This window comes from Petaurus breviceps, unplaced genomic scaffold (genome assembly GCF_028583685.1).
Source record: "Petaurus breviceps papuanus isolate PSGF00001 unplaced genomic scaffold, PetGlider_PUasm1.0 90825, whole genome shotgun sequence".
NCBI classification, from domain to species: Eukaryota; Metazoa; Chordata; class Mammalia; order Diprotodontia; family Petauridae; genus Petaurus; species Petaurus breviceps.
In genome coordinates, this window is record NW_027187353.1 from 11,528,750 (window position 1) to 11,547,963 (window position 19,214).

Below are 19,214 nucleotides of genomic sequence, written 5' to 3' on the forward strand. Positions count from 1 at the left end.
AGAAGTGAATGAGAGTTGAGTAAAGGCATTGGTTTTGAATCGAAGGAGGTTACCTTTGAGGAAAGAAGTTGGAGTAGCATGGGCGTCAGAAAGCCTGTTACCTCTGAGCTTTAAAGGGGAATGAATGACTGGGAAGTAAAGGCAGCATGTGTGTGTGTAGTTGTTTACCATGAGCATGGACAGTATCTAGGAGGAATAGTAAGTACTGGCAATTTCTCACCATGGCATAAAGTTGGGGAGATGTATGACTGTCTATTTCCAGTTCCACGTGTGTCAGAAAGAGGGTCCAGGAAGGGACTTATATGGAAGTAGGCAGCACAGCAAAGGCGAAAGAACCTGACTTATAGTCCTGTGTCTTCCCCTGATTATTGCTGTAAGCAAGGGCCCTTAGTCTCTGTCTCATCTGTAAATTGGAGTCAAAAAGATTTGTTTCCATTCTTTGTTTTCTTCCAGTGGTGTGTGATACATAGAAAATACTGGATATAATACACTGTCTTGATTTTAAATATTAGTGTGGGCCAGTGTGGAACTTTTCTTTTGACTTCTTTAGGAAACAGAACATCAGAGAGCCATGCAGAAGCGTGCCATCCGTGATGCCAAAACTCCTGACAAAATGAAAAAAGCCAAATCTGTCAAGGAAGACAGCAATCTGAGCCTCCAGGAGAAGAAGGAGAAGATCCAGTCTGGTTTGAAGAAGCTGGTAGAGCTTGGGACTGTGAACCCAAAGAACAAATACCAGGAACTGATCAATGATATTGCCAAGGTAGTGCCCCAGGGAAGCCACAGTGGTCTGCCTTTTTTTTTGGTGGGTTGCGTTTTAGGCCCCTTCATAGAGGTAGGAGCTCTTGAGTCAGCAACGTGCATTCAGATTATGAAAGGACTATGGCATTCTCTCAAAGGGAAGAATACCCGCCCCAGCCCTTTATGTGGAACAGTGCACTTTTGCCTACTTCCAGGGGCAACACTGAAAAATTCTTTATCAGCTTAACATATTTGCAAGGCGTGCATGCAGGATAAAATCACTGAAATCAGAACTTTTTATTTCTCAATAGATTGTTACTTGTTTGGCCATTTTCAAAGTAAAGGGTAAATGTTCAGTTACAGAATTTAGTGAGGAAGAATCAAGAAAAACTTAGGGTGTGCATTTTTGTTTTTTCTCTGGCCAGTCAATCTCTTTTTTTTTTTTTTGACAGTTGTCCATTTTTATTGCATATGCCACATAGAAGGGTACGATGTACAGAGGAGATAGGGGAGGATCATTTTTTAGTCTCCTCCTCTTTGGACAAAGTCTTGATGATCTCCTCTTTCTTAGCCTGCAGACGCTCTTCCCGACGCTTTTGTGCTTCTTTAGTCTTAGACCTTTGAGCTTCAGCCTGGTCAGTCAAGAGCTTCTTCCGGGCCTTGTCTGCCTTTAGTTTATGAATGTGCTCCATCAGGATTTGTTTATTCTTGAACACATTTCCCTTCACCTTCAAGTACAGGCTGTGGTACATGTGGTGGTCAGTCTTTTTGGATTCACGATATCTTCGAAGCAGACGGTGAAGAATCCTCATTCGCCTCATCCAGGTCACCTTCTCAGGCATACGAGCATTGGCAGTACCCTTTCTCTTACCAATACCCATGTGCCTGCCCTTCCTTCAAGCCAGAGTATTTTTTTGGCATCTGGCATGAGAGTGCACAGTAACATGCTTTTGGATGATAAGCCCATCTTTAATGAGCTTCTGGATCTGCTGGTGGGAATTGGCATTGGCAATTTCATTGGTCTCATTGGGGTCAAGCCATACCTTTTTCTTTCCACATCGAAGGACACTAGAGGCAAGCCTCTTCTGAAGTCTGAACATACTCATGGCTGCAGTAGCAGCACAGAAAAGGAAAGGGCTGGCCAGTCAATCTTGATCTTCTATTTCCCATAGGACATCCGGAATCAGCGGAGGTATCGTCAGAGGAGAAAAGCTGAGCTGGTCAAATTGCAGCAGACTTACAATGCTCTGAACTCCAAGGCCACGTTTTATGGCGAGCAAGTGGACTATTATAAAAGCTACATCAAAACCTGCTTGGATAACTTGGCCAGCAAGGGCAAGTAAGTGTTTTTCAAAAATCTGACCTGGGTAAGGGCGTGGGGCTAGAGAAGAGGTGGGAAAAGGAAGGGAAAGGTGAGTGAGGGAGGATTGTGCTCACTGATAGAGTTGCCTGAAGTGCTTGTCTGGCTGGCTGCTTTTTTCCTTTTGTGTTCCCATCAATCTCTAGCTATTCTTCGGTTAGTTGGTTAGAGCATTGTGATGGAGTGTTCAAGCAGGGCCTGCGTTACAGATTAATGTAATAGATAACTTTCTTTTTCCTATGATTTTGAGGGTTCTGGGAAAGGCTTCCTTATTCCCAAATACATCTTACCTTTTACTGAAAATGACAATTGGAAATTTGAGATGGAAGCAATCTGCGAGAACATCTCGTTGGGCCAACCCAACACACGAGGCAGTGGAAAGTCAGAAAGAGATGAATGTCATGGCCAGACTGTAGCGTGACGGATTAATGTTCTGGATTGGGGTATTTAGCTGTTGACATCAGATGCACCTCTTCTGTTTCCACAGGGTGTCTAAGAAGCCAAGAGAGATGAAAGGAAAGAAAAGTAAAAAGATTTCCCTGAAATACACAGCGGCACGACTACATGAGAAGGGGGTCCTTCTGGAAATCGAGGACCTTCAAGTGAATCAGTGAGTGTCCTGTCTAACTTTATGTACAAGGAGCTGATCTGGGCACAGAAGTTTCTGTGTCATGCTGGCTTTACATCTTATATAGGTGATCATTTGAATGTCATCACAAACTATCTTATCAAAAAGTCTCATGCCCAAAGCCTACCTTCCTAAGACACTAATGGGTCTACGATGCCTCCATTTGAAAGCAGTATGTGTCTATTATTAGATCAACTAGACCTCATTCCATTGCTTGTACCAGAACCGTTTCGAGATTTATGGAGGGTTCCCTTTTTGGCTGCCCCCCAACTCTGTGAGCAGCAATCTTGTGTTATTTCCATGGGAATTGGCAGTTTTTCTTTTCCAAGCATGGCACTCCTTTCTGTAGTTCTTACTGGATTTAGACAAGGAGAATTAAAGAGCTAGATGAACAGAGGTGGGACTGTCAGGACACCACATTTCCCTACCTTAGCCTAAGAACCTGCAGCTTATTTAACATATTTTTTTCCTTGTCAAGGGTTTATCCAGTTTCCATCTTTAGAGGTGTGGCTCTTCTGACTAGGCTGCCTCTCTCTTACCTGGGCTTTCTCATTGTCATCTGCAGCAACACACATTTATTGAACACCTCTTGTTCTAAGGCCCTGTACCCGTTTCCCCTAGGACTTCTCCTGATCCATTAAAGGAAGAAGTAGCCTATTACAGATAACCAAAGCACATTAGCGATCACTCCAAACATTAATGGTTAGCAGAGTACCTCCTCCTTTAGCGTCAGCCCCTCTGCAAATGGGAACTCTCCCGTCCCAGACAAAAGAAGGCAGGGTCCTGAAACCTGCAGAAAGATGTGAATAAATGCTTCTCAAAAGTACAGTGGCCTGTGAACAGTGAGCATCAAGACAGTTTTAAGGTCTCTGTGCTGTGCGCTTCATCCACCCCCAACTCACTGGCTAGCTTTGGGGCACAGACAACTCAGCCTCTCAGTTGCAGCCCACTAGTATCCAGTGAGTGACCTAACATCATGGCATTACCATTCTTAGAGAATCATGGGCAGCTTGGAGGGGACTTCCCTGAGACACATTTCATCAGTAATTTGGTAAAATTAACAAATAACATCATTGTAGTGAGAAAGTGGGAGCCATGGGGGGTGACCTACATATTCTCCTCAAAGCTGTCCTCTGCTCTTGTCTCTCAGCCCCATCCTTGCCCCTCCACTTACAGTGCCACAGCTGTCCTCATGGCTGTTTTTTCAAGGTGTATCAGTGCAACCAGGGAATAAAAATCCTTTATCCTAAAAATGTAGGATTCAGGTAGCACAGTTTACAGCTACTCAAGTCCTACCAATGACCAATCTACCCATAAACTTTGTTATTGTTTAGTCATTTTTTTCAGTTGTGTCTGAATCTTTGTGACCCCATTTGGGGTTTTCTTGGCAAAGATAGTCGTGTTTTGCCATTTCTTTCTCCAGCACATTTTACAGATGAGCAGCTGAGGTAGACAGGGTGAAGTGACTCACCTAGGGTCACACAGCTAGGAAGTGTCTGAGGGCAGATTCGAGCTCAGGAAGATGAGGCTTCCTGACTTCAGGCCTGGTTCCCTGTGCACTACATCAGACTCCTAGCTGCCTGTCCTCAAACTGAGGAATAACAAATTGAGATTTTGGCACTCTTTAGAAGAAATACGGTTTTTTATTTTGGAGTGGGGAAGGTAGGGCATTTGGGGTTAAGTGACTTGCCCAAGGTCACATGGCTATTTTGTGTGTGTGTGTGTAAGTGTCTGAGGCCGGATTCGAACTCAGGTCCTCCTGGCTTCAGGGCTGGTGCTCTATTCACTGAACCACCTAGCCACCCCGAAAAACTACTTTTTATTATTTGACCTATATCGAATGCTAAGATTGTCCTCAGCTTCAAGGATGTGATAAAAGCATAAGATGCTCTTTCTACTGATCAATAGGCTTACATTCTAATTGGGAAGAGAGAGCACATATACATGAAGTAACTAGTGAACAAGGAGTTGTAGGTTGTATACATGCACATATAGATTTATAGACACATGTACATGTATGTATGCACATGTACATGATATATATATGTATATATATGCGTGTGTGTGTGTGTCCTGAAATGATAGGTGATAAAGTATGGACAGACTTCGAGTCTTAAGAAGGTGCTCATTGTGCATTGCAGATGATAAATGTGGGAAGAATTAAAGAAGGCATATGTTAGTTGTAAGCCAGATAAAGGAGTTTAGACTTGTGGCTGACAGCAGGGAACGATGTAGATTCTTAAGGGCAGTGACCTTCTGCAGTGATGGTATCACCAGGAAATGACTGGGAATCGTGTCAGATTTATATGGTACTGTAATATCCTTAGAAGAGAGAGTCAGGGATACAACACCAAATTTTGTATTGATATAAGAAAGGAAAAGAGAAATGTAATCTCTAATGTCTGTATCTCTGTAGCCTTCCCCCAGTGATATGTTGGTGGTAATTATTTTGGGGAGAAAAGAGGAGAGGGACCAAACATTTATTAAGCACCTACTATGTGCCAGGCCCTGTACTAAGCTCTTTACAAATATTGTCTCATTTGTTCTTCACAATAACCCCGGGAAGTAGGTGCTATTATTATCCCCATTTTCCAGTTGTGGAAACTGAAGTAGACCGAAGTTAAGTGACTTGCCCAAGGTCACCGTAACTGTCTGAGGCTGAATTTTAACTCCAAGCCCAGCGCTCTGTCTGCTGGATCACCTACCTTCCTGTTGAAGGGACATACAGCTTATGGACCTGGTTTGTATGTTGTTTGTACAAATATTTTCCTTAGTCATAAAGGAAGATCTTTCAAGTCTTCTTGTCCCAGGGACTTATGTTAAGCACTTGCTTTTCTCTACCCCTAAGATCTGGGCCGTGCCCATTTTCCCTCATTTACCCTGACCTATGGGCAGTATTTATTACATTCACTTAATTTTTACCTTCCTTGAGTTCTTTACTGTCCTTCATGAAAAGGTTACTGAACAGCCACTCCAGGTGGCACATGATGAAAAGTGTCTTTTGTGATCATGATTCTGGCTAAATGCCCTTCAGGCAGGTGTTTGAACCCAGGAGAAGCAGCCTTACACACCTTGCAGGTTTCTATAGAGCCATTTAGAACAAGCTTCAGTTCTATGTGCTTTAAAGGTGTGATCCAACCACACTGAAAAACTGATTTTCTGATTGTCTTTTTTTTTTTTTTTTGAGGTCTGTGATTTCATCAGCATAGGGAACTTTCTGGTGATGAAATTTGTTCTCTACCTTACAGTGAAAGCAGGCTGGCTAGGACTTTTAGAGGTCATGTGATCTTCCAAGTACTGTATAGGAGAGCATATTGGAGATGTGACTTCTGCACACTCACTACCTGCTGGACTGATACTGGTTGTTCTTCAGTTGTGACCACCATCCTTTGAGCTATGATTTTAAAAAATAACCCATTGGTTAAATAAATGGGGGAGAAATAACTACTTGGATCTAGTCTCTAAGGAGGGAGGACCAACTTGTCCTGTCTTTCACATATACACACAAACACCCCCCCCACACACACACACATACACACTCACACACAATCTTCTCTCTCCATAGGGTTTCCTCTCCAAAGTCCAAATGGGGACAGACCACCCATTTAGTGACATTTGATGCATTTTGCTTTCAAAGAAAAGCTATCCTATGACACTTTTTCCTTGAGTATGCAGAGATCAAATGTCACATCCTACCCAACTGGTTCTGTTAGCTAATTTCTGGTTTCTATGCTATTTAGGAAACTGTAAGCAGACCTTTTACAAGACTGGCACTAGAGGGTACCTGGGTATGTGGTAGGGCACACACATAAAAGTTTAGCTCTCTGAAAATCAGGCAGGTAAGAAGGAATGCCTGTTTGTGACATCTAATATTTTCATGGCCAGAGAAAAATAATTTCAAGGAAGTAATTCATTTTTTATGAGGATTTTTTCTACAAATCCTCTGTTCACATACATTTTTTAAAGTTCCGTAACTGTGATTAGAATAATTAGAGTAAGAATGGGTAATAGGAATACCTTCAGTACATTCTAGATTTTTTGGGGTTGTATACACAGTCTCACTGATATATATTGTGCTTTAAAGTCTGCAAATTGCTTTATATACATACAATGCTCATTTGAGAGCCAGAGATGGAATTTGAACCTAGATCTTCCTGACTCCCAAATCTAGAAACCTAGACTCTGTTGCAGTCCTCTGGGAATGAGTTATTCTGGATAGGCAACTTTCCCAAGTAACCAAGAATTTACTATTTTTGAGCATCGAAGCTTAACATGTTTGAAGTAGAAATCTTTCCCAAATCTATGACACATTTCTGTGCCTTAATCAAAGATTACTGAATATATTTTGTTTCTTTTTTCTTTTTTTTTTTTTGGAGGAGGGGAAGGCAGGGCCATTGGGGTTAAATGACTTGCTCAAGATCATACAGCTAGTTAAGTGTCAAATGTCTGAGGCCAGATTTGAACTCAGGTCCTCCTGACTCCATGTTTGGTGCTCTATTCACTGTACCACCTAACTGCCCCTGCTGAATGTAACCTGACCACTTATTGATGATTTAAGTGTACAAATATAAATATTGATTATTTTTCTGTGCTGTAGTGGGAGTCTTCTCCCTTTCCCTCCCCATCTTCACATCCTTCCCCCTCTTACTCTTCTTCCTTCTCGTCTTACACACACACACACACACACACACACACACACACACACACACCCATAATATAGTTTTATAATAAATAACTATAAGATTTTTGCGGTGTCTTTAATGCTGCATGTATTAAGCACATATTATCTGCAAGACACTAGGGATGCCAAGTTAAGAATGGTGACGGTCTCTGCACTCAAGGCTTTTACATACTAGGAGGGGAGTAGCACGGGTAGAACATGTACATGGATGTACATGACACATACACACATGTACTGGGGAGGATGATGGCAAGGGAGAGTTTAGCCAACATCCTTTAAGAAGATTCCAGGAGAGGGAAAAGCTCCTCTTGCTTGGAGGTGGGGGTGGGGGTGGGGAGACGGGTTAGGAAAATCTTAGTGGAAAAGGTGACTCCTAAACCAAGCCTTGAAGGAAAAAAAGAATTCTGAGCAGTGGAGAGGCAGAGGGCACTGGCGCTGAATATAGATGTGGAGACGGCCTACACAAATGTGCCATTTTGGGAGAGTTCATAATCTCATCTGAGTGGAGTAGACTTCATGGTGGGTTTTTGATGCTAGCTTATAATTTATCCTAGAAGCAATAGAGTACTACTGAATATTTTTGAGGAGAACAATGTGGTTTGCCCACCCACGCTTTTAAGACAACTACTTTGGCAGTTGAATGTAGGATGAATGTGGGGGAGGAGTCTCCTGGGAAGGGAATAGAGGCAAGGAAATGAGGGCCTAAAGCACATGATAGCTTTGTAAGTGGAGAGGAGACTGATGAAGGTGTGGTGGAGATGAAACCAAGCAAAATTGGCAACTGATTGGATATGGGGAGAGGAGGGCATGGTAAGGAGGAACTGAATTCACGGTGAATACAAAATTATGAATTAGAGGGACCATAAAGGTAGTGGGACTATCAAAAGATAGTAGGGAAATTTGAAGGAAAGGTGAGTTTAAGGGAGGAAGTGATGACTGCCATCATGCATGTGGTGAGTTTGAAGTACCAGCAGGGATCTCTAGTAGGCATTTGGGAATGTAGAGACAGTTCAGGAGACAGATTCAGGCTAATATACATAGATTTACTACATGTCTATTAAGTATAGATTTGAGAATCATCAAGTGATGTTTGAACCAACCTATGGTGAGATCTATCAAGGGACAGAGTACAGGGAGAATAGAGGACTATTTGTCTATCAGTCCCCATGCTATATGGTTCCAGGATGTCATGCTTTTTTCAGTACTTTAAGCACATGGTAAATTCTGGTTGACTATATTTGCATATATATATTTATAATATGTGTATACACATACATTACATATGCATATACGTGCATATGTATGTATGTATGTATAAAATAATATTTCGGTCCCATCTCCTGTTGCCAACGTGCCTACCTCAGCAGTCATTCCCTTTTCCTTCTGATTGTTTACAATATGTTGTAGGCTTGGAAACTAGACATCTTGGATTGTTAGAATAGTGTATCAAGTAAAAGTATGTAGGTGCTGAGTAAGGACTTAGGGTGCCACAGTGACCTATTTAGGATAATGGATTTATAGTGGGAAGAGAGTTAAGGTATGAGTAAAGTGTATGAGCTTTAATGCATTGACTGTCAGGGCATCTATTTGGGATCCAAGGCCCTTTGAATGTTCTCAGCTGTGTCACAAATAGAGAGGTTGAGTACTTGGTTTGCAGATAGAATGACCCAGAACTACACAAAATTCTGTTCTGTGCAGGACCTGTCTGTGATCATCTCCATTGCGATGTAACATCAGCTTTCCTTTTTTTTTTTCCACAGCAATTCTTGGCATGGTAGTTGGCTTGTGGTCATGAAACTGAGATATTTTGTCTTTCAAGAATTTACCCAGCATGATGTCCAAAGACTGTTCACTCCTTTTTGCTCAAGCCTTATGGTTCTGACCAACCAAATCCTTTTGTTGGCTCCCCTTTTTTCCCCCTTAGCTGGCCCCCCACCCTCCCCAGTCTTAACCTCCCTCCCTCCCTCCCTTCTAGTAATTCCAACCCAGCTCTTTTTATTACTACCCTTCTTCCCTGCTGCATGGTGGGTAGATACTGCTTTACTTGATAGTCTAAAGACTTCCTTTGATACTGTCTTGACAGGGTCTTTGATTGCTCCTACTTGAGTAAAGCAGGGATGCTAGTTTGGGGACAGCATCCCCATGTTCTCTTTCAGTTCCAAAGCAAATATTTACAGTTTCATTGGCTGAAAATAAGGTGATAGCTGAAACAAGCAGTTCACTGCATTCTCACCTTCCTATTCATAGACTCTAACCAATTTCCTCATTTCACAGCCTTCCCCCTCCCTCTCTCATCCTCTTCTTTTACAGGACATGCAAGTTATGGTCTCTTGATAATTTATTGTTTTTTTAAACAGGTTCAAAAATGTGATATTTGAAATCAGCCCAACAGAGGAAGTTGGAGACTTTGAAGTGAAAGCCAAATTCATGGGAGTTCAGATGGAGACTTTCATGTTACATTATCAGGTGAGTGTTTTTCCATAGAGGGCCCTACATAGAGAAGTTCCCTTAAATAATAACAGTAGTTCACATCAATAGAGTGCTTTTTATGGCTACAAAACACTTTCATGTAGAATATTTCTTTTAATTGTCACAACTCTGAGAATAGTAAATACTATTCTAATGCAGGAGACAATGTGGAAATAAATAGGCATCTACTTTTCCCTTACATTTCTCAGAGAGAAGTGTGAACTTTGAATCTGTGATTTCTTTATTATGGAGTAATAATTGATGTTTTATACAGTGTTTTAAAGTTCACAAAATATTTATGCATATTTTCTCATTTTGTCCTCAAAACAGTTCTGTGAGGGGTGGCTAGGTGGCGCAGTGAATAGAGCACTGGCCCTGGAGTCAGGAGGACCTGAGTTCAAATCTAGCCTCAAACGCTAACACAAAAACTAGCTGTGTGACCTTGGGCAAGTCACTTAACCCCAGTTGCCCTCCAAAAAGGAAAAAAACCCCAGTTCTGTGAGAGAGGTATTATTAGGTATCAGTATCCCCATTTTACAGATGAGGAAACTGAGGCTAAGGGGTTAAGTGATTTGTCCAGGGTTACAGCTTAATAGATATCCTGGGATATTTCTCTGTCTGAATTTGCCCCTCTATTTCCTTCCTGCCCCCAGGTTCTTCCTGACTCCCCCAGACCAGGCCCCTATTGGGTATACAGTGCTACCTTTTCCCTAATTTAGCTCCATCAGGAATTCTTTTTTTTTTTTAAGCAGTTGGGGTTAAGTAACTTGCTGAAGGTTACATGGCTAGTTATTTTGTGTGGGTGTTTAAATATCTGAGGGTGGAACCAACCCCGGGTCTCCTGACTCCGGGGCCAGTGCTCTTACTCACTGCGCCACCTGGCTGCTCTGTCCATCAGGAATTCTTGCTGTCTTCTTGTCCTTTCATTTCTTATGACTTTCCACATCTTCTCCATGGATTAGTCACTTGTGGTCCTTAGGCCTTCCTCTTGTCCATCTACTGTCTCTTGTTATCTTACCGGACTGGACTGACTTTTCTCACTTGTACATGTCCTCAGTAATGTCTTTTGCCCTACTTCTCACATATAGATCATTTGGGGCAACATACTTTACCATGGAGCTTTCCTAGTTGAACATGACTGGACAAGGACATGATGTGCAAAGATTGGTAGAAAGGGAAAGAGTGTTGAGGCACCTCAGGTTTGTCACTGTTAGGAGTGTCTCTCCTTACCAGTTAAGTACTTTCCCTTAAAATGTCTTCTGGGAAAGAGTATAAACTGATGTAAAAATATAGAATATCTCCATGTTCATGGGAAAAAAATTGATGGAGTATGTTTCTAGATTTTGAAGCACATTTTATCATGTATGTAAATGAAAAATACAAAAATATATTTAGTATATTTATCCTGTGTGTGGGAAGATGCTTTGATATAAATGATAGATCCTTTTATTTTGATCCTGAACAGTAGTTTGTACATCATATACTACTCTAAATGCATCAGTGGAGATCTCCTTCAGTTTCTAATGGGTAACTCATTTTCCCCAACATCTTTTTTTTTTTAACTAGATTTTCATGTAAGGAAAAGTCAGTGACTAAAATTTTCTTTTTTTCTCCGTAGACATTTACTTTTAATGCATATCCTCACTATTTTCTCTGAATTGATTGTCCTCATAACTTGTGTGGTAGAAACTTGTCACTGTTCTTCATGTTTCTGAAACATATTCACCAGTTACTGAGCCTCCCTTCTACAACTGTTTAAAACACACAGGATACAGTTTTTTAAGTAGATTCCTACGTAAAATGTGAACTTATGAAGGAGAATCAAAGGATTTTCCTAAGATGTAGAGCATTAAGACAGCTCAAAGATGATCGCTTTCATCTGAAAAATGAAGGAAATGAAATGTCTTGCCCACAATCAGGTGCTTTTAGAGCAGGGATTGAACCAAAGTTCCCCTTTTGCTCCCTAATCATTGTTCTCACCATGCCTCATCTAATTTCATTGGGCAAGACAGTTGGGAACTAAGATGCTCATAGATTTTTGGGTAGTGCATCTCTACCTCCTGTTTTGTCAGATCACATAGACAAGCCTGTCTCTCTGCCAGTGCCTGGAGTAAAGTGTGGTCCTTCTAACTGTGAAGATGATGGAGGAATTGATCTTGTAGGAGGCCTCTTTATTCTAGCCCTAGGAATTCTGCCTTTTAACCATTTTTTTTAATCCTCTTAAGTTCTAAGCTAAGATTTGCAGATCTTGCAGATTCGTTCTCACCATAAAACACAAAATATGAAGTATCAGACAGTTGGGGTCGGGGCCTCGTAGTTCTTGTTTAGGCCCCATTGTGGGTCCTGTTCCCTCTTCAACGTTATCTTTTCCATTTCAGATTGTAGCTCTCATTTTATCCAGATTTTTTACAGTAGGCATCATGGTTACAATGGAAAGAATGTTTGACTTTGGATTCTAGTCCCACTGTTCTTACTAACCAGCTTCAGTGGGCCTCAGTTTCCTTATCTCTAAAATTAGCAGATTGATCAGTCTTTTACAGACCATTTATCTTTTTTTTTTTTTTTAAGCAATTGGGGTTAAGTAACTTGCTCAAGGTTACATGGCCAGTTATTTCTGGGTGTGGTGCTAAGTATCTGAGCCCGGATTTGATCCCAGGTCTCCTGACTCTGGGGCCAGCACTCTCACTCACTGTGCCACCTGGCTGCCCCAGACCATTTATCTTTTATCATTGTAATATCCTGTTAATAAGATACTGCAGAATCTACTGGTCTCCAGCCTGTCACATAAAATCCTTCAGCCTCTTTCTATGATATAGTTTCATTAAAGTTGGAGAAATATGGTACTTTTTAATGAGGGAAAATATAGATAAATGTAGTAATTAAATATTCATTTTTAAGAAAACTTTCAAATCTGGCCTCAATCCAGGGATGGGGAACCTGCAGCCTTGAGGCCACATGTGGCCTTCTAGGTCCTTGGGTGCAGCCTTTTGACTGAGTCCAAGTTGTATAGAACAAATCCTTTTATTAAAGGGATTTGTTATGTGAAGTTTGGATTCAGTCAGAGGGCTGAACTTGAGGACCTAGAGGGCTACACGTGGTCTTGAGGCTGCAGGTTACTCACAAACCCTGCCTTGGGCATTTGACACTAGCTGTGTGACCATTGGCAAGTCACTTAACCACAGTTGCCTTGCAAAAAACAAAGAAAAAAAGAAAACTTATTTGACATGATGATGAAATAGATAAGACATGAATTAATCAGAAAAATACATTTGCCAATACACTCTATTTCGTAAGTAGTCTGGTTATCAGTGTTTTGTTATACAGTATGATATGGAATTTATTTCTGTTTGAGATGTATGCCAACCAGATTACATATTCTATGTTCACTTTCAACATATATTAGCTTTTACCTAGGCAGGCTGCAGCATAAACTAACAGTGACTTCTATGTCAGAATTGACATAAGGGTTGTTATTATTATTATTCAGGAAATAAATGATTCAGTTAACCTTGTGAAAAATAGCAGATATACTGCTTGATTGCTATACTGTTAGGCATGAAATGTTGAAAAAAAAACCCCCAACAAACCCAGAGGTCAGCCTCAAGAGGGTTGTGTGACTCCCCTGTGAACAAGAATTGTCCAGAATGCTTTGAAATTACAGATCCTTATGAACATGCCCCCTTTAAGATTTGTGTTTATGCTGAGTCCATAACTGCCCTCCTTTCCATTTCTCAACAGTTTTTATGTTTTGTTTTGGGCAGGATCTGTTACAACTGCAATATGAAGGGGTTGCTGTCATGAAACTATTTGATAGAGCAAAAGTCAATGTCAACCTCCTGATCTTCCTGCTCAACAAGAAGTTCTACGGGAAGTAATTGATGGTCGGCCACATGAGCCGAGGGCAAGAAAACCATGGGAGGAAGGAGCACGGTGGGATGGCCTCGTAATGTGCTTCACCCATTGGAGCCAGAGACATTTCCAATGCCAAACTGCATCTCCTCCCACTTTGGGACCTTCTGTCATTCCCTTCTCATAGTGAAATAATAACTCAGGCTTCAGCTGACCTTTTGGGTTACTTCATTTTCTGCTCTGTCATTTGACACCCAAGGAAAAAGTGGAAACTCAATCCACTAAAAACCTTTTCCCATAGGCTGTTACAGGGTCAGTAGTTACTTGGATATATTTTGAGCTTAGGGATCTTGCTTTAATTAGAAATGTGAAGGTGGGGTTCTTATTACTTATGTAGACAGACGATATTGGCACCAATTAGAAAAAAACTTAGAACTCTTTATGGACATGTACACATGTAGCCTTGCCCATTTCAGAATGCATAAGCAGAGACCAATTAATGGTTCAGATTGTAATCATTAAGAGACTGGTTTGAAACTAAATTGGGTCTTTTGTCCTCTAAGTAAGATGTAATGCTATGAGAAATGTGTTCACCTTTGATCTTTGCCATCTTGGTTTCCTGCGTGCAGTAGCCAAGGGAGACATTGTTCTGCCCAGGGAGAAGAGCTTCTGTGAGTGGAGCATTTGGGGAAGGGGGAGGGAAACTCTGCCTAGGTATTCCACCCATATTTGGACAACTTGCTCAATTTTGTTATCTGAGTTTTAGTAGTATCAGTATATGTCCATTTTCATGGAAGGATTCAGTTGATGAAATATTTGTGTATTCAGGAATGGACCAGGTTCCCTGTTAGGTTACCTGCCTTCTTTTTCTGTGCTGGTTTCCCCTCCCCCTCCCCCCTCCTCCCTCCCCAGGGACATAGGATTAGGCCAGTTCAGGAAGGCATCCCACCCTATTACTTAATGAATGGTTTTAGATCTAACATTAAACATCTTAACTAGATTCATCATTTTGGTTTCTTGCTTCAAGGTGCCTTATTAACATAGATTAATCTATCTCAATTCTTAAGGGATTTCTTTATTGTTGCCTGCAGATAAAAATATATTTTGTGTTTTTTTTTATTAAATTAGGGGAATAGGGTATTTTAAAGATTTATATAATGCTTCAGAAGCCTTTAGAGTGCTATAAGAAAAGGAATTTTTAAAATAATAAAATAAAACTAGCTTATCTGTATATCTGAACTCTTAGAAATGTCTTATAGCCACAACACTATAAGGACTCTTCTGCAGTTGCAGAGGGACACCTGCCTTACTGTAAATTGAACCAAAGCAGAAATATATTTGATCAGCAATATACTGTGTTCTAAGCCCTGATTCTTGTATCAGTTTCTCCTTTGTCTCCCTTATTATCTTTAACTATGAACCCGGCTTTGAAGAGGCTTTAGTCCTAAAAATTAAGCCTTGACAGAAAGCATGGATGGATGAGACATCTATTTGAGAATAATACATGTCATATACTTTAAAAACAAAAACAAAAAACATTCTGTCTTTAGGAATACTTACTAAAATCATGCCATTTTCTCCTACTGTTTTGGTTCAATATTCCTTAAGTATAAATCTGTCTCTAGCCCAATTTAAACATTTTTAAGCACACATAAACCCTCTGCTGAAAACTTATGTCAGCATTTGAAATTACCTGATTTATTTTTCCAGTGAAGCACATTAAGAAGTAGACATTGGTAACTAGCTGTGTATCATATTCTTGTTGCAGTTGTAAATACCAGAGAATTATTTTTTAGTATGGACTCTCTACTCAGTCAGTTACACAGGATTGATGACATGTGTGTTACTCAGTGCTTTATACATTCCAAGACAGCCAAGAGGTGGAAGATTGAAGAAAGGAAAAATTTAACCACAGAACTAGGGAAGGAATAAAGTGAAAGAACTCATGGGAATTCTCCACTGCCATGACTAAGGCACTATCTTGAATTAATTTTTTTTTGTAAATGTATTTTTCTTGGAAAATAAGTAAACTAGAGATTGCAGTAATAGTTTCAAAAACTGGGACCAAAGATCCAATCTTTTTAAGTAAGGGATACCACTCTCCTTTGGGCCCCACCCTTGGCCAGGCATTGCAGTGATGACTTAACGTCTACAAGGGACTATAACAGGGACACTTGGGTTATTTGTAAAAATTACCTGTTCTCTGAATATGATCTCTGATGTAAGACATTAAACATGAAACATTTAGAGTTAAAGAATTTTGGGGGGGATAATATTTGAAGCAATTTTTAAAAATACATTGAAGAAAACTGATAAATTTTCAGGTCTGGACATTGGAACTTTGTAGCTTTTATTACTGTTTTATTTATTAGTAATAGAATTCTTCCAGCTGCTTTCTCCCTCTCTTAGGCCACCTCTCCCTGCCAGCCATCACGACATTTGTTGCAAATTTATTTACTCCCAGGAATTGGGGCTGCTTGTTCCATTTATTGGCACAAAAAACTTGTCTTTTGTATCTCTCAACGAAATAAAAGGTCATTTGTTCATGCTGTTTCTCTCTGTTGCAGTTTAATCGGTTCCTGATCACTACTACTCTGCCTACTTTGTAAGAGTGGATTACACAATCTTTGTTGAGTATGAGAATGAGTAACTGAAAAAATTCAACTCCATTTCCTGTAGTATTGAGAAGCACAAAAAGAGCCCCTAGAAATCTGCCTTAAAACTACTTTAAAATGTATTTATAATTTACATATATAAAATATTTGTTGAATTGGCCTCAGTTTTTTCCCTCATAAGAGTCTGATTTCACTTTAGCTGTTGAATGCTGAAAGGTTTAAATTGCACGGGCAGCTGTTACGGGAGGGACAGTGGCACAGTACTGTGGGGATTGTACAGAATGTGGGAGTAAGTCTGGTGTTTGTTCTCACTAGTCACCAGAGAAATGACTAGTGGCCTGTTCTTAGGGGAAAGGTAGGTAGATGACAGTAGAGGACAGTGAAAAGTGGCCTGCTTCAGTGACACCCTATTGAGGAGCCCAGCCAGTCATCCTGCAGTGATCTGTTTGTGCATACCTGGGATGAGAGCATAATAAAACTAGCAAAAGAGAATAAAGTAGAAGTAGAGCTAAATTTAAAATATGTGCTGTTGTGGGAGGGACATCTTGCACCCTTCGAAAAGGCTGGAAAAAGCATGACCTTTTCCAAACATTTTGGACACAATTTTTTTTTTTTTAGTAAACAGTTAAGGAGTGCCTGAACCTTTGCTTTTACAAGGAAGATACTGACTCTTTCTGAACTTTGCATTTGTCAATTATATTAGAATTTTGGATCAAGAATTTGAAATTGAGAAAGTGGTAATAACTCCTTTTGGTAACTGCTATCCTGTGCTCTCTGGTGAGGATTTCTGGAATCTATGAGACTAAAAGGGAGGTCTGAAATGTTGAGATGGAAATGAGGGAAGGGACAGGGTAAAGAGTGATGGTGGAGATAGTGGATACCAACACAACCAACTTCAAGAAGTCTGAAAGCAACAATAAGATGTAGTCACTAAAAACTTGATTATTTTGAATAATATTCATCTAGTGTTTGAAGTGGCCCAGACAAGTGTTGTGTTTGTCTTCCTGGGCTGAAATAGAAAGGAAAAATAGCTGAAGACTGGGGAGCCACGATATTGGTCAAAGAACAGGGATAACATAGGGCTAACCCAAGAGGGGAGAGAGAGCCATCTGTGCAGGGAGAAGCGTTGGTGGGGTAAGAAAGGAGGGCCAGAAAAAAGGGGATAATGACTTGTGCAGTTTTTCCGGTTTGTTCACCACAGGATACAGTAGTTGGTGAGGTTTTTTTAGACTAAGATCACATCTCATGAGACAATCATGAAGTGCTTAGCGCAGTGACTGGCCCACATAAAGCAATACGGGAATGTGAGCCGTTCTGGTTGCCACATGGAGAACAAGTCAGGACACTGGGCACGTTGGATACCTGGATCTCAGCTCCGCTGCTGCCTTAGGAGTGCTAGGGGCTCAGAAACTACTCATACATTTCTTAGCCAGAAAGGATCTTGGGCATGTGACACCTGGCATCCATCAAGTTCTTCAGTTTGCAAAGCGGTTTGCATACATTATTTCATTATCTGATACCATCCCACCCCCTCACTTGAGAGGGAACAGGCCCAGGGAAGTTGTAACTTGCCCCCTTGTTCCCGGCCAGATCTTTATGCATACATAACACGCACACATGGATACCTATACACACTCATGGAAACTGAGGCCGTGGCGAGATGTAATCTCCCTAGGTGCTTGCACACGCATGAATGCATGTGTATGATTTGGACGGGACCTGTGATTACCCTGGCCTAGGGTTCTTCCCCGGAGGGATGTCTTCCAAAGGGCACAGAATCACGGTCACCCGTGACTGGGACCGGACTTGAGATCTGTGCGAGGTGGGCTCTCTGCAGTGTGGGTGGACCCAAGCACCCCATCAGGGCCGATACTTCTGACCCCATCTGGGGTTTTCTCCAGACTGGAGGGGTTTGCCTTTCCCTTCTCCAGCTCATTTCAGTGGTGATGAAACAGGCAGAGCGAGGAGCCTTGCCCAGGGTCACCCAGCTAGGAAGTGTCTGGGGTCGGATTAGAACCCTTGGAGTCTCCCGAGCCGAGGCTCCCTCTCTCCATTGCCCCACAGCCCCGGGGCCCCGCTGCCCGGGTGGGTGCACGGAGCTCGGGGGCTGCAGTTCAAAGGCAGCCCCTTCCCTCAGGAGCTCCCACTCTAACATGCGGACAAATAGGGGCCGACGAGCCGGCGCCGGCAGGAGCCAAGGCCACTTGGCGGGGTCCGGGACACCGCCAGCTCCAGGTGGGTGCACGATGCTCCCAGCCCGTAACCCCGGTGCCCGGCAGCCGCCGGCGGGGCGGGGCGGGGTGCGGCCCGCCCGGAAGCGAGGCTACTACGCAGCCTCCCCGCTGGGGGCCCCAGCCGGGCGGGCCTAGCTGCTTCAGAGAGGCCGCGCGCCAGGGGCGGGGCCTCGGGGGGGCGGGGCCGCGGGCGCCCTCGCTCTCTCCCTTCCTCCCCCCTCCCTCCCTCGCTCCCGGGAGGCTGGCCCGGCCGGGGTGCCTCAGAGACCGCGCGCCGGGGGCGGAGCCGGGGGCTGCAGGGGCCTTGGGTTGCGGGGCGGGGTCCTCGGCTGCCTCGCTCCGCACTTTCCCTTCCTCCCTCCCCGCTGCTCCTCGGCCCGCCTGGCCCCGCGGCTTCAGAGAGGCCGCGCTCCGGGGGCGGGGCCTGGGGGCGCGGGGCGGGGCCCTGGGCTCCCCAGCTCCCTCCGTCCCTCCCGCGGTCGCTCCCTCCTCCCTCCTCCCTCCTTCCCCCCTCCCTCGCTGGCTGGCCGGGCGGGCGGCTGTGGGGTCGGTGCGAGAGCGCTGACTCGGCCGCTCATCCTGCGCCGCCGGAGCCGGGCGCGCGGACCGAACGGAGCGAGGCCGGGGGCCAGGCCAG

General features: G+C 42.7%; 1 protein-coding gene and 1 pseudogene across 2 annotated transcripts in view; one reads left to right on the forward strand and one right to left on the reverse strand.

The window, feature by feature from the left end:
- The window catches only part of IQGAP1 (IQ motif containing GTPase activating protein 1), a 404,955-nt gene extending 388,678 nt beyond the window's left edge, over positions 1-16,277 (forward strand). For both annotated transcript variants that reach the window (XM_069071305.1, XM_069071304.1), the window contains 5 exons: positions 551-763; positions 1,914-2,080; positions 2,589-2,711; positions 9,768-9,876; positions 13,641-16,277. In XM_069071305.1, coding sequence (XP_068927406.1) covers positions 551-763; positions 1,914-2,080; positions 2,589-2,711; positions 9,768-9,876; positions 13,641-13,754 — 726 coding nt within the window. In that variant the 3' untranslated portion in view covers positions 13,755-16,277. The remainder of the gene's footprint in view (positions 1-550; positions 764-1,913; positions 2,081-2,588; positions 2,712-9,767; positions 9,877-13,640) is intronic.
- LOC138148580 (large ribosomal subunit protein eL19-like) lies at positions 1,175-1,862 on the reverse strand (annotated as a pseudogene).
- Positions 16,278-19,214: the final 2,937 nt, after the last annotated feature.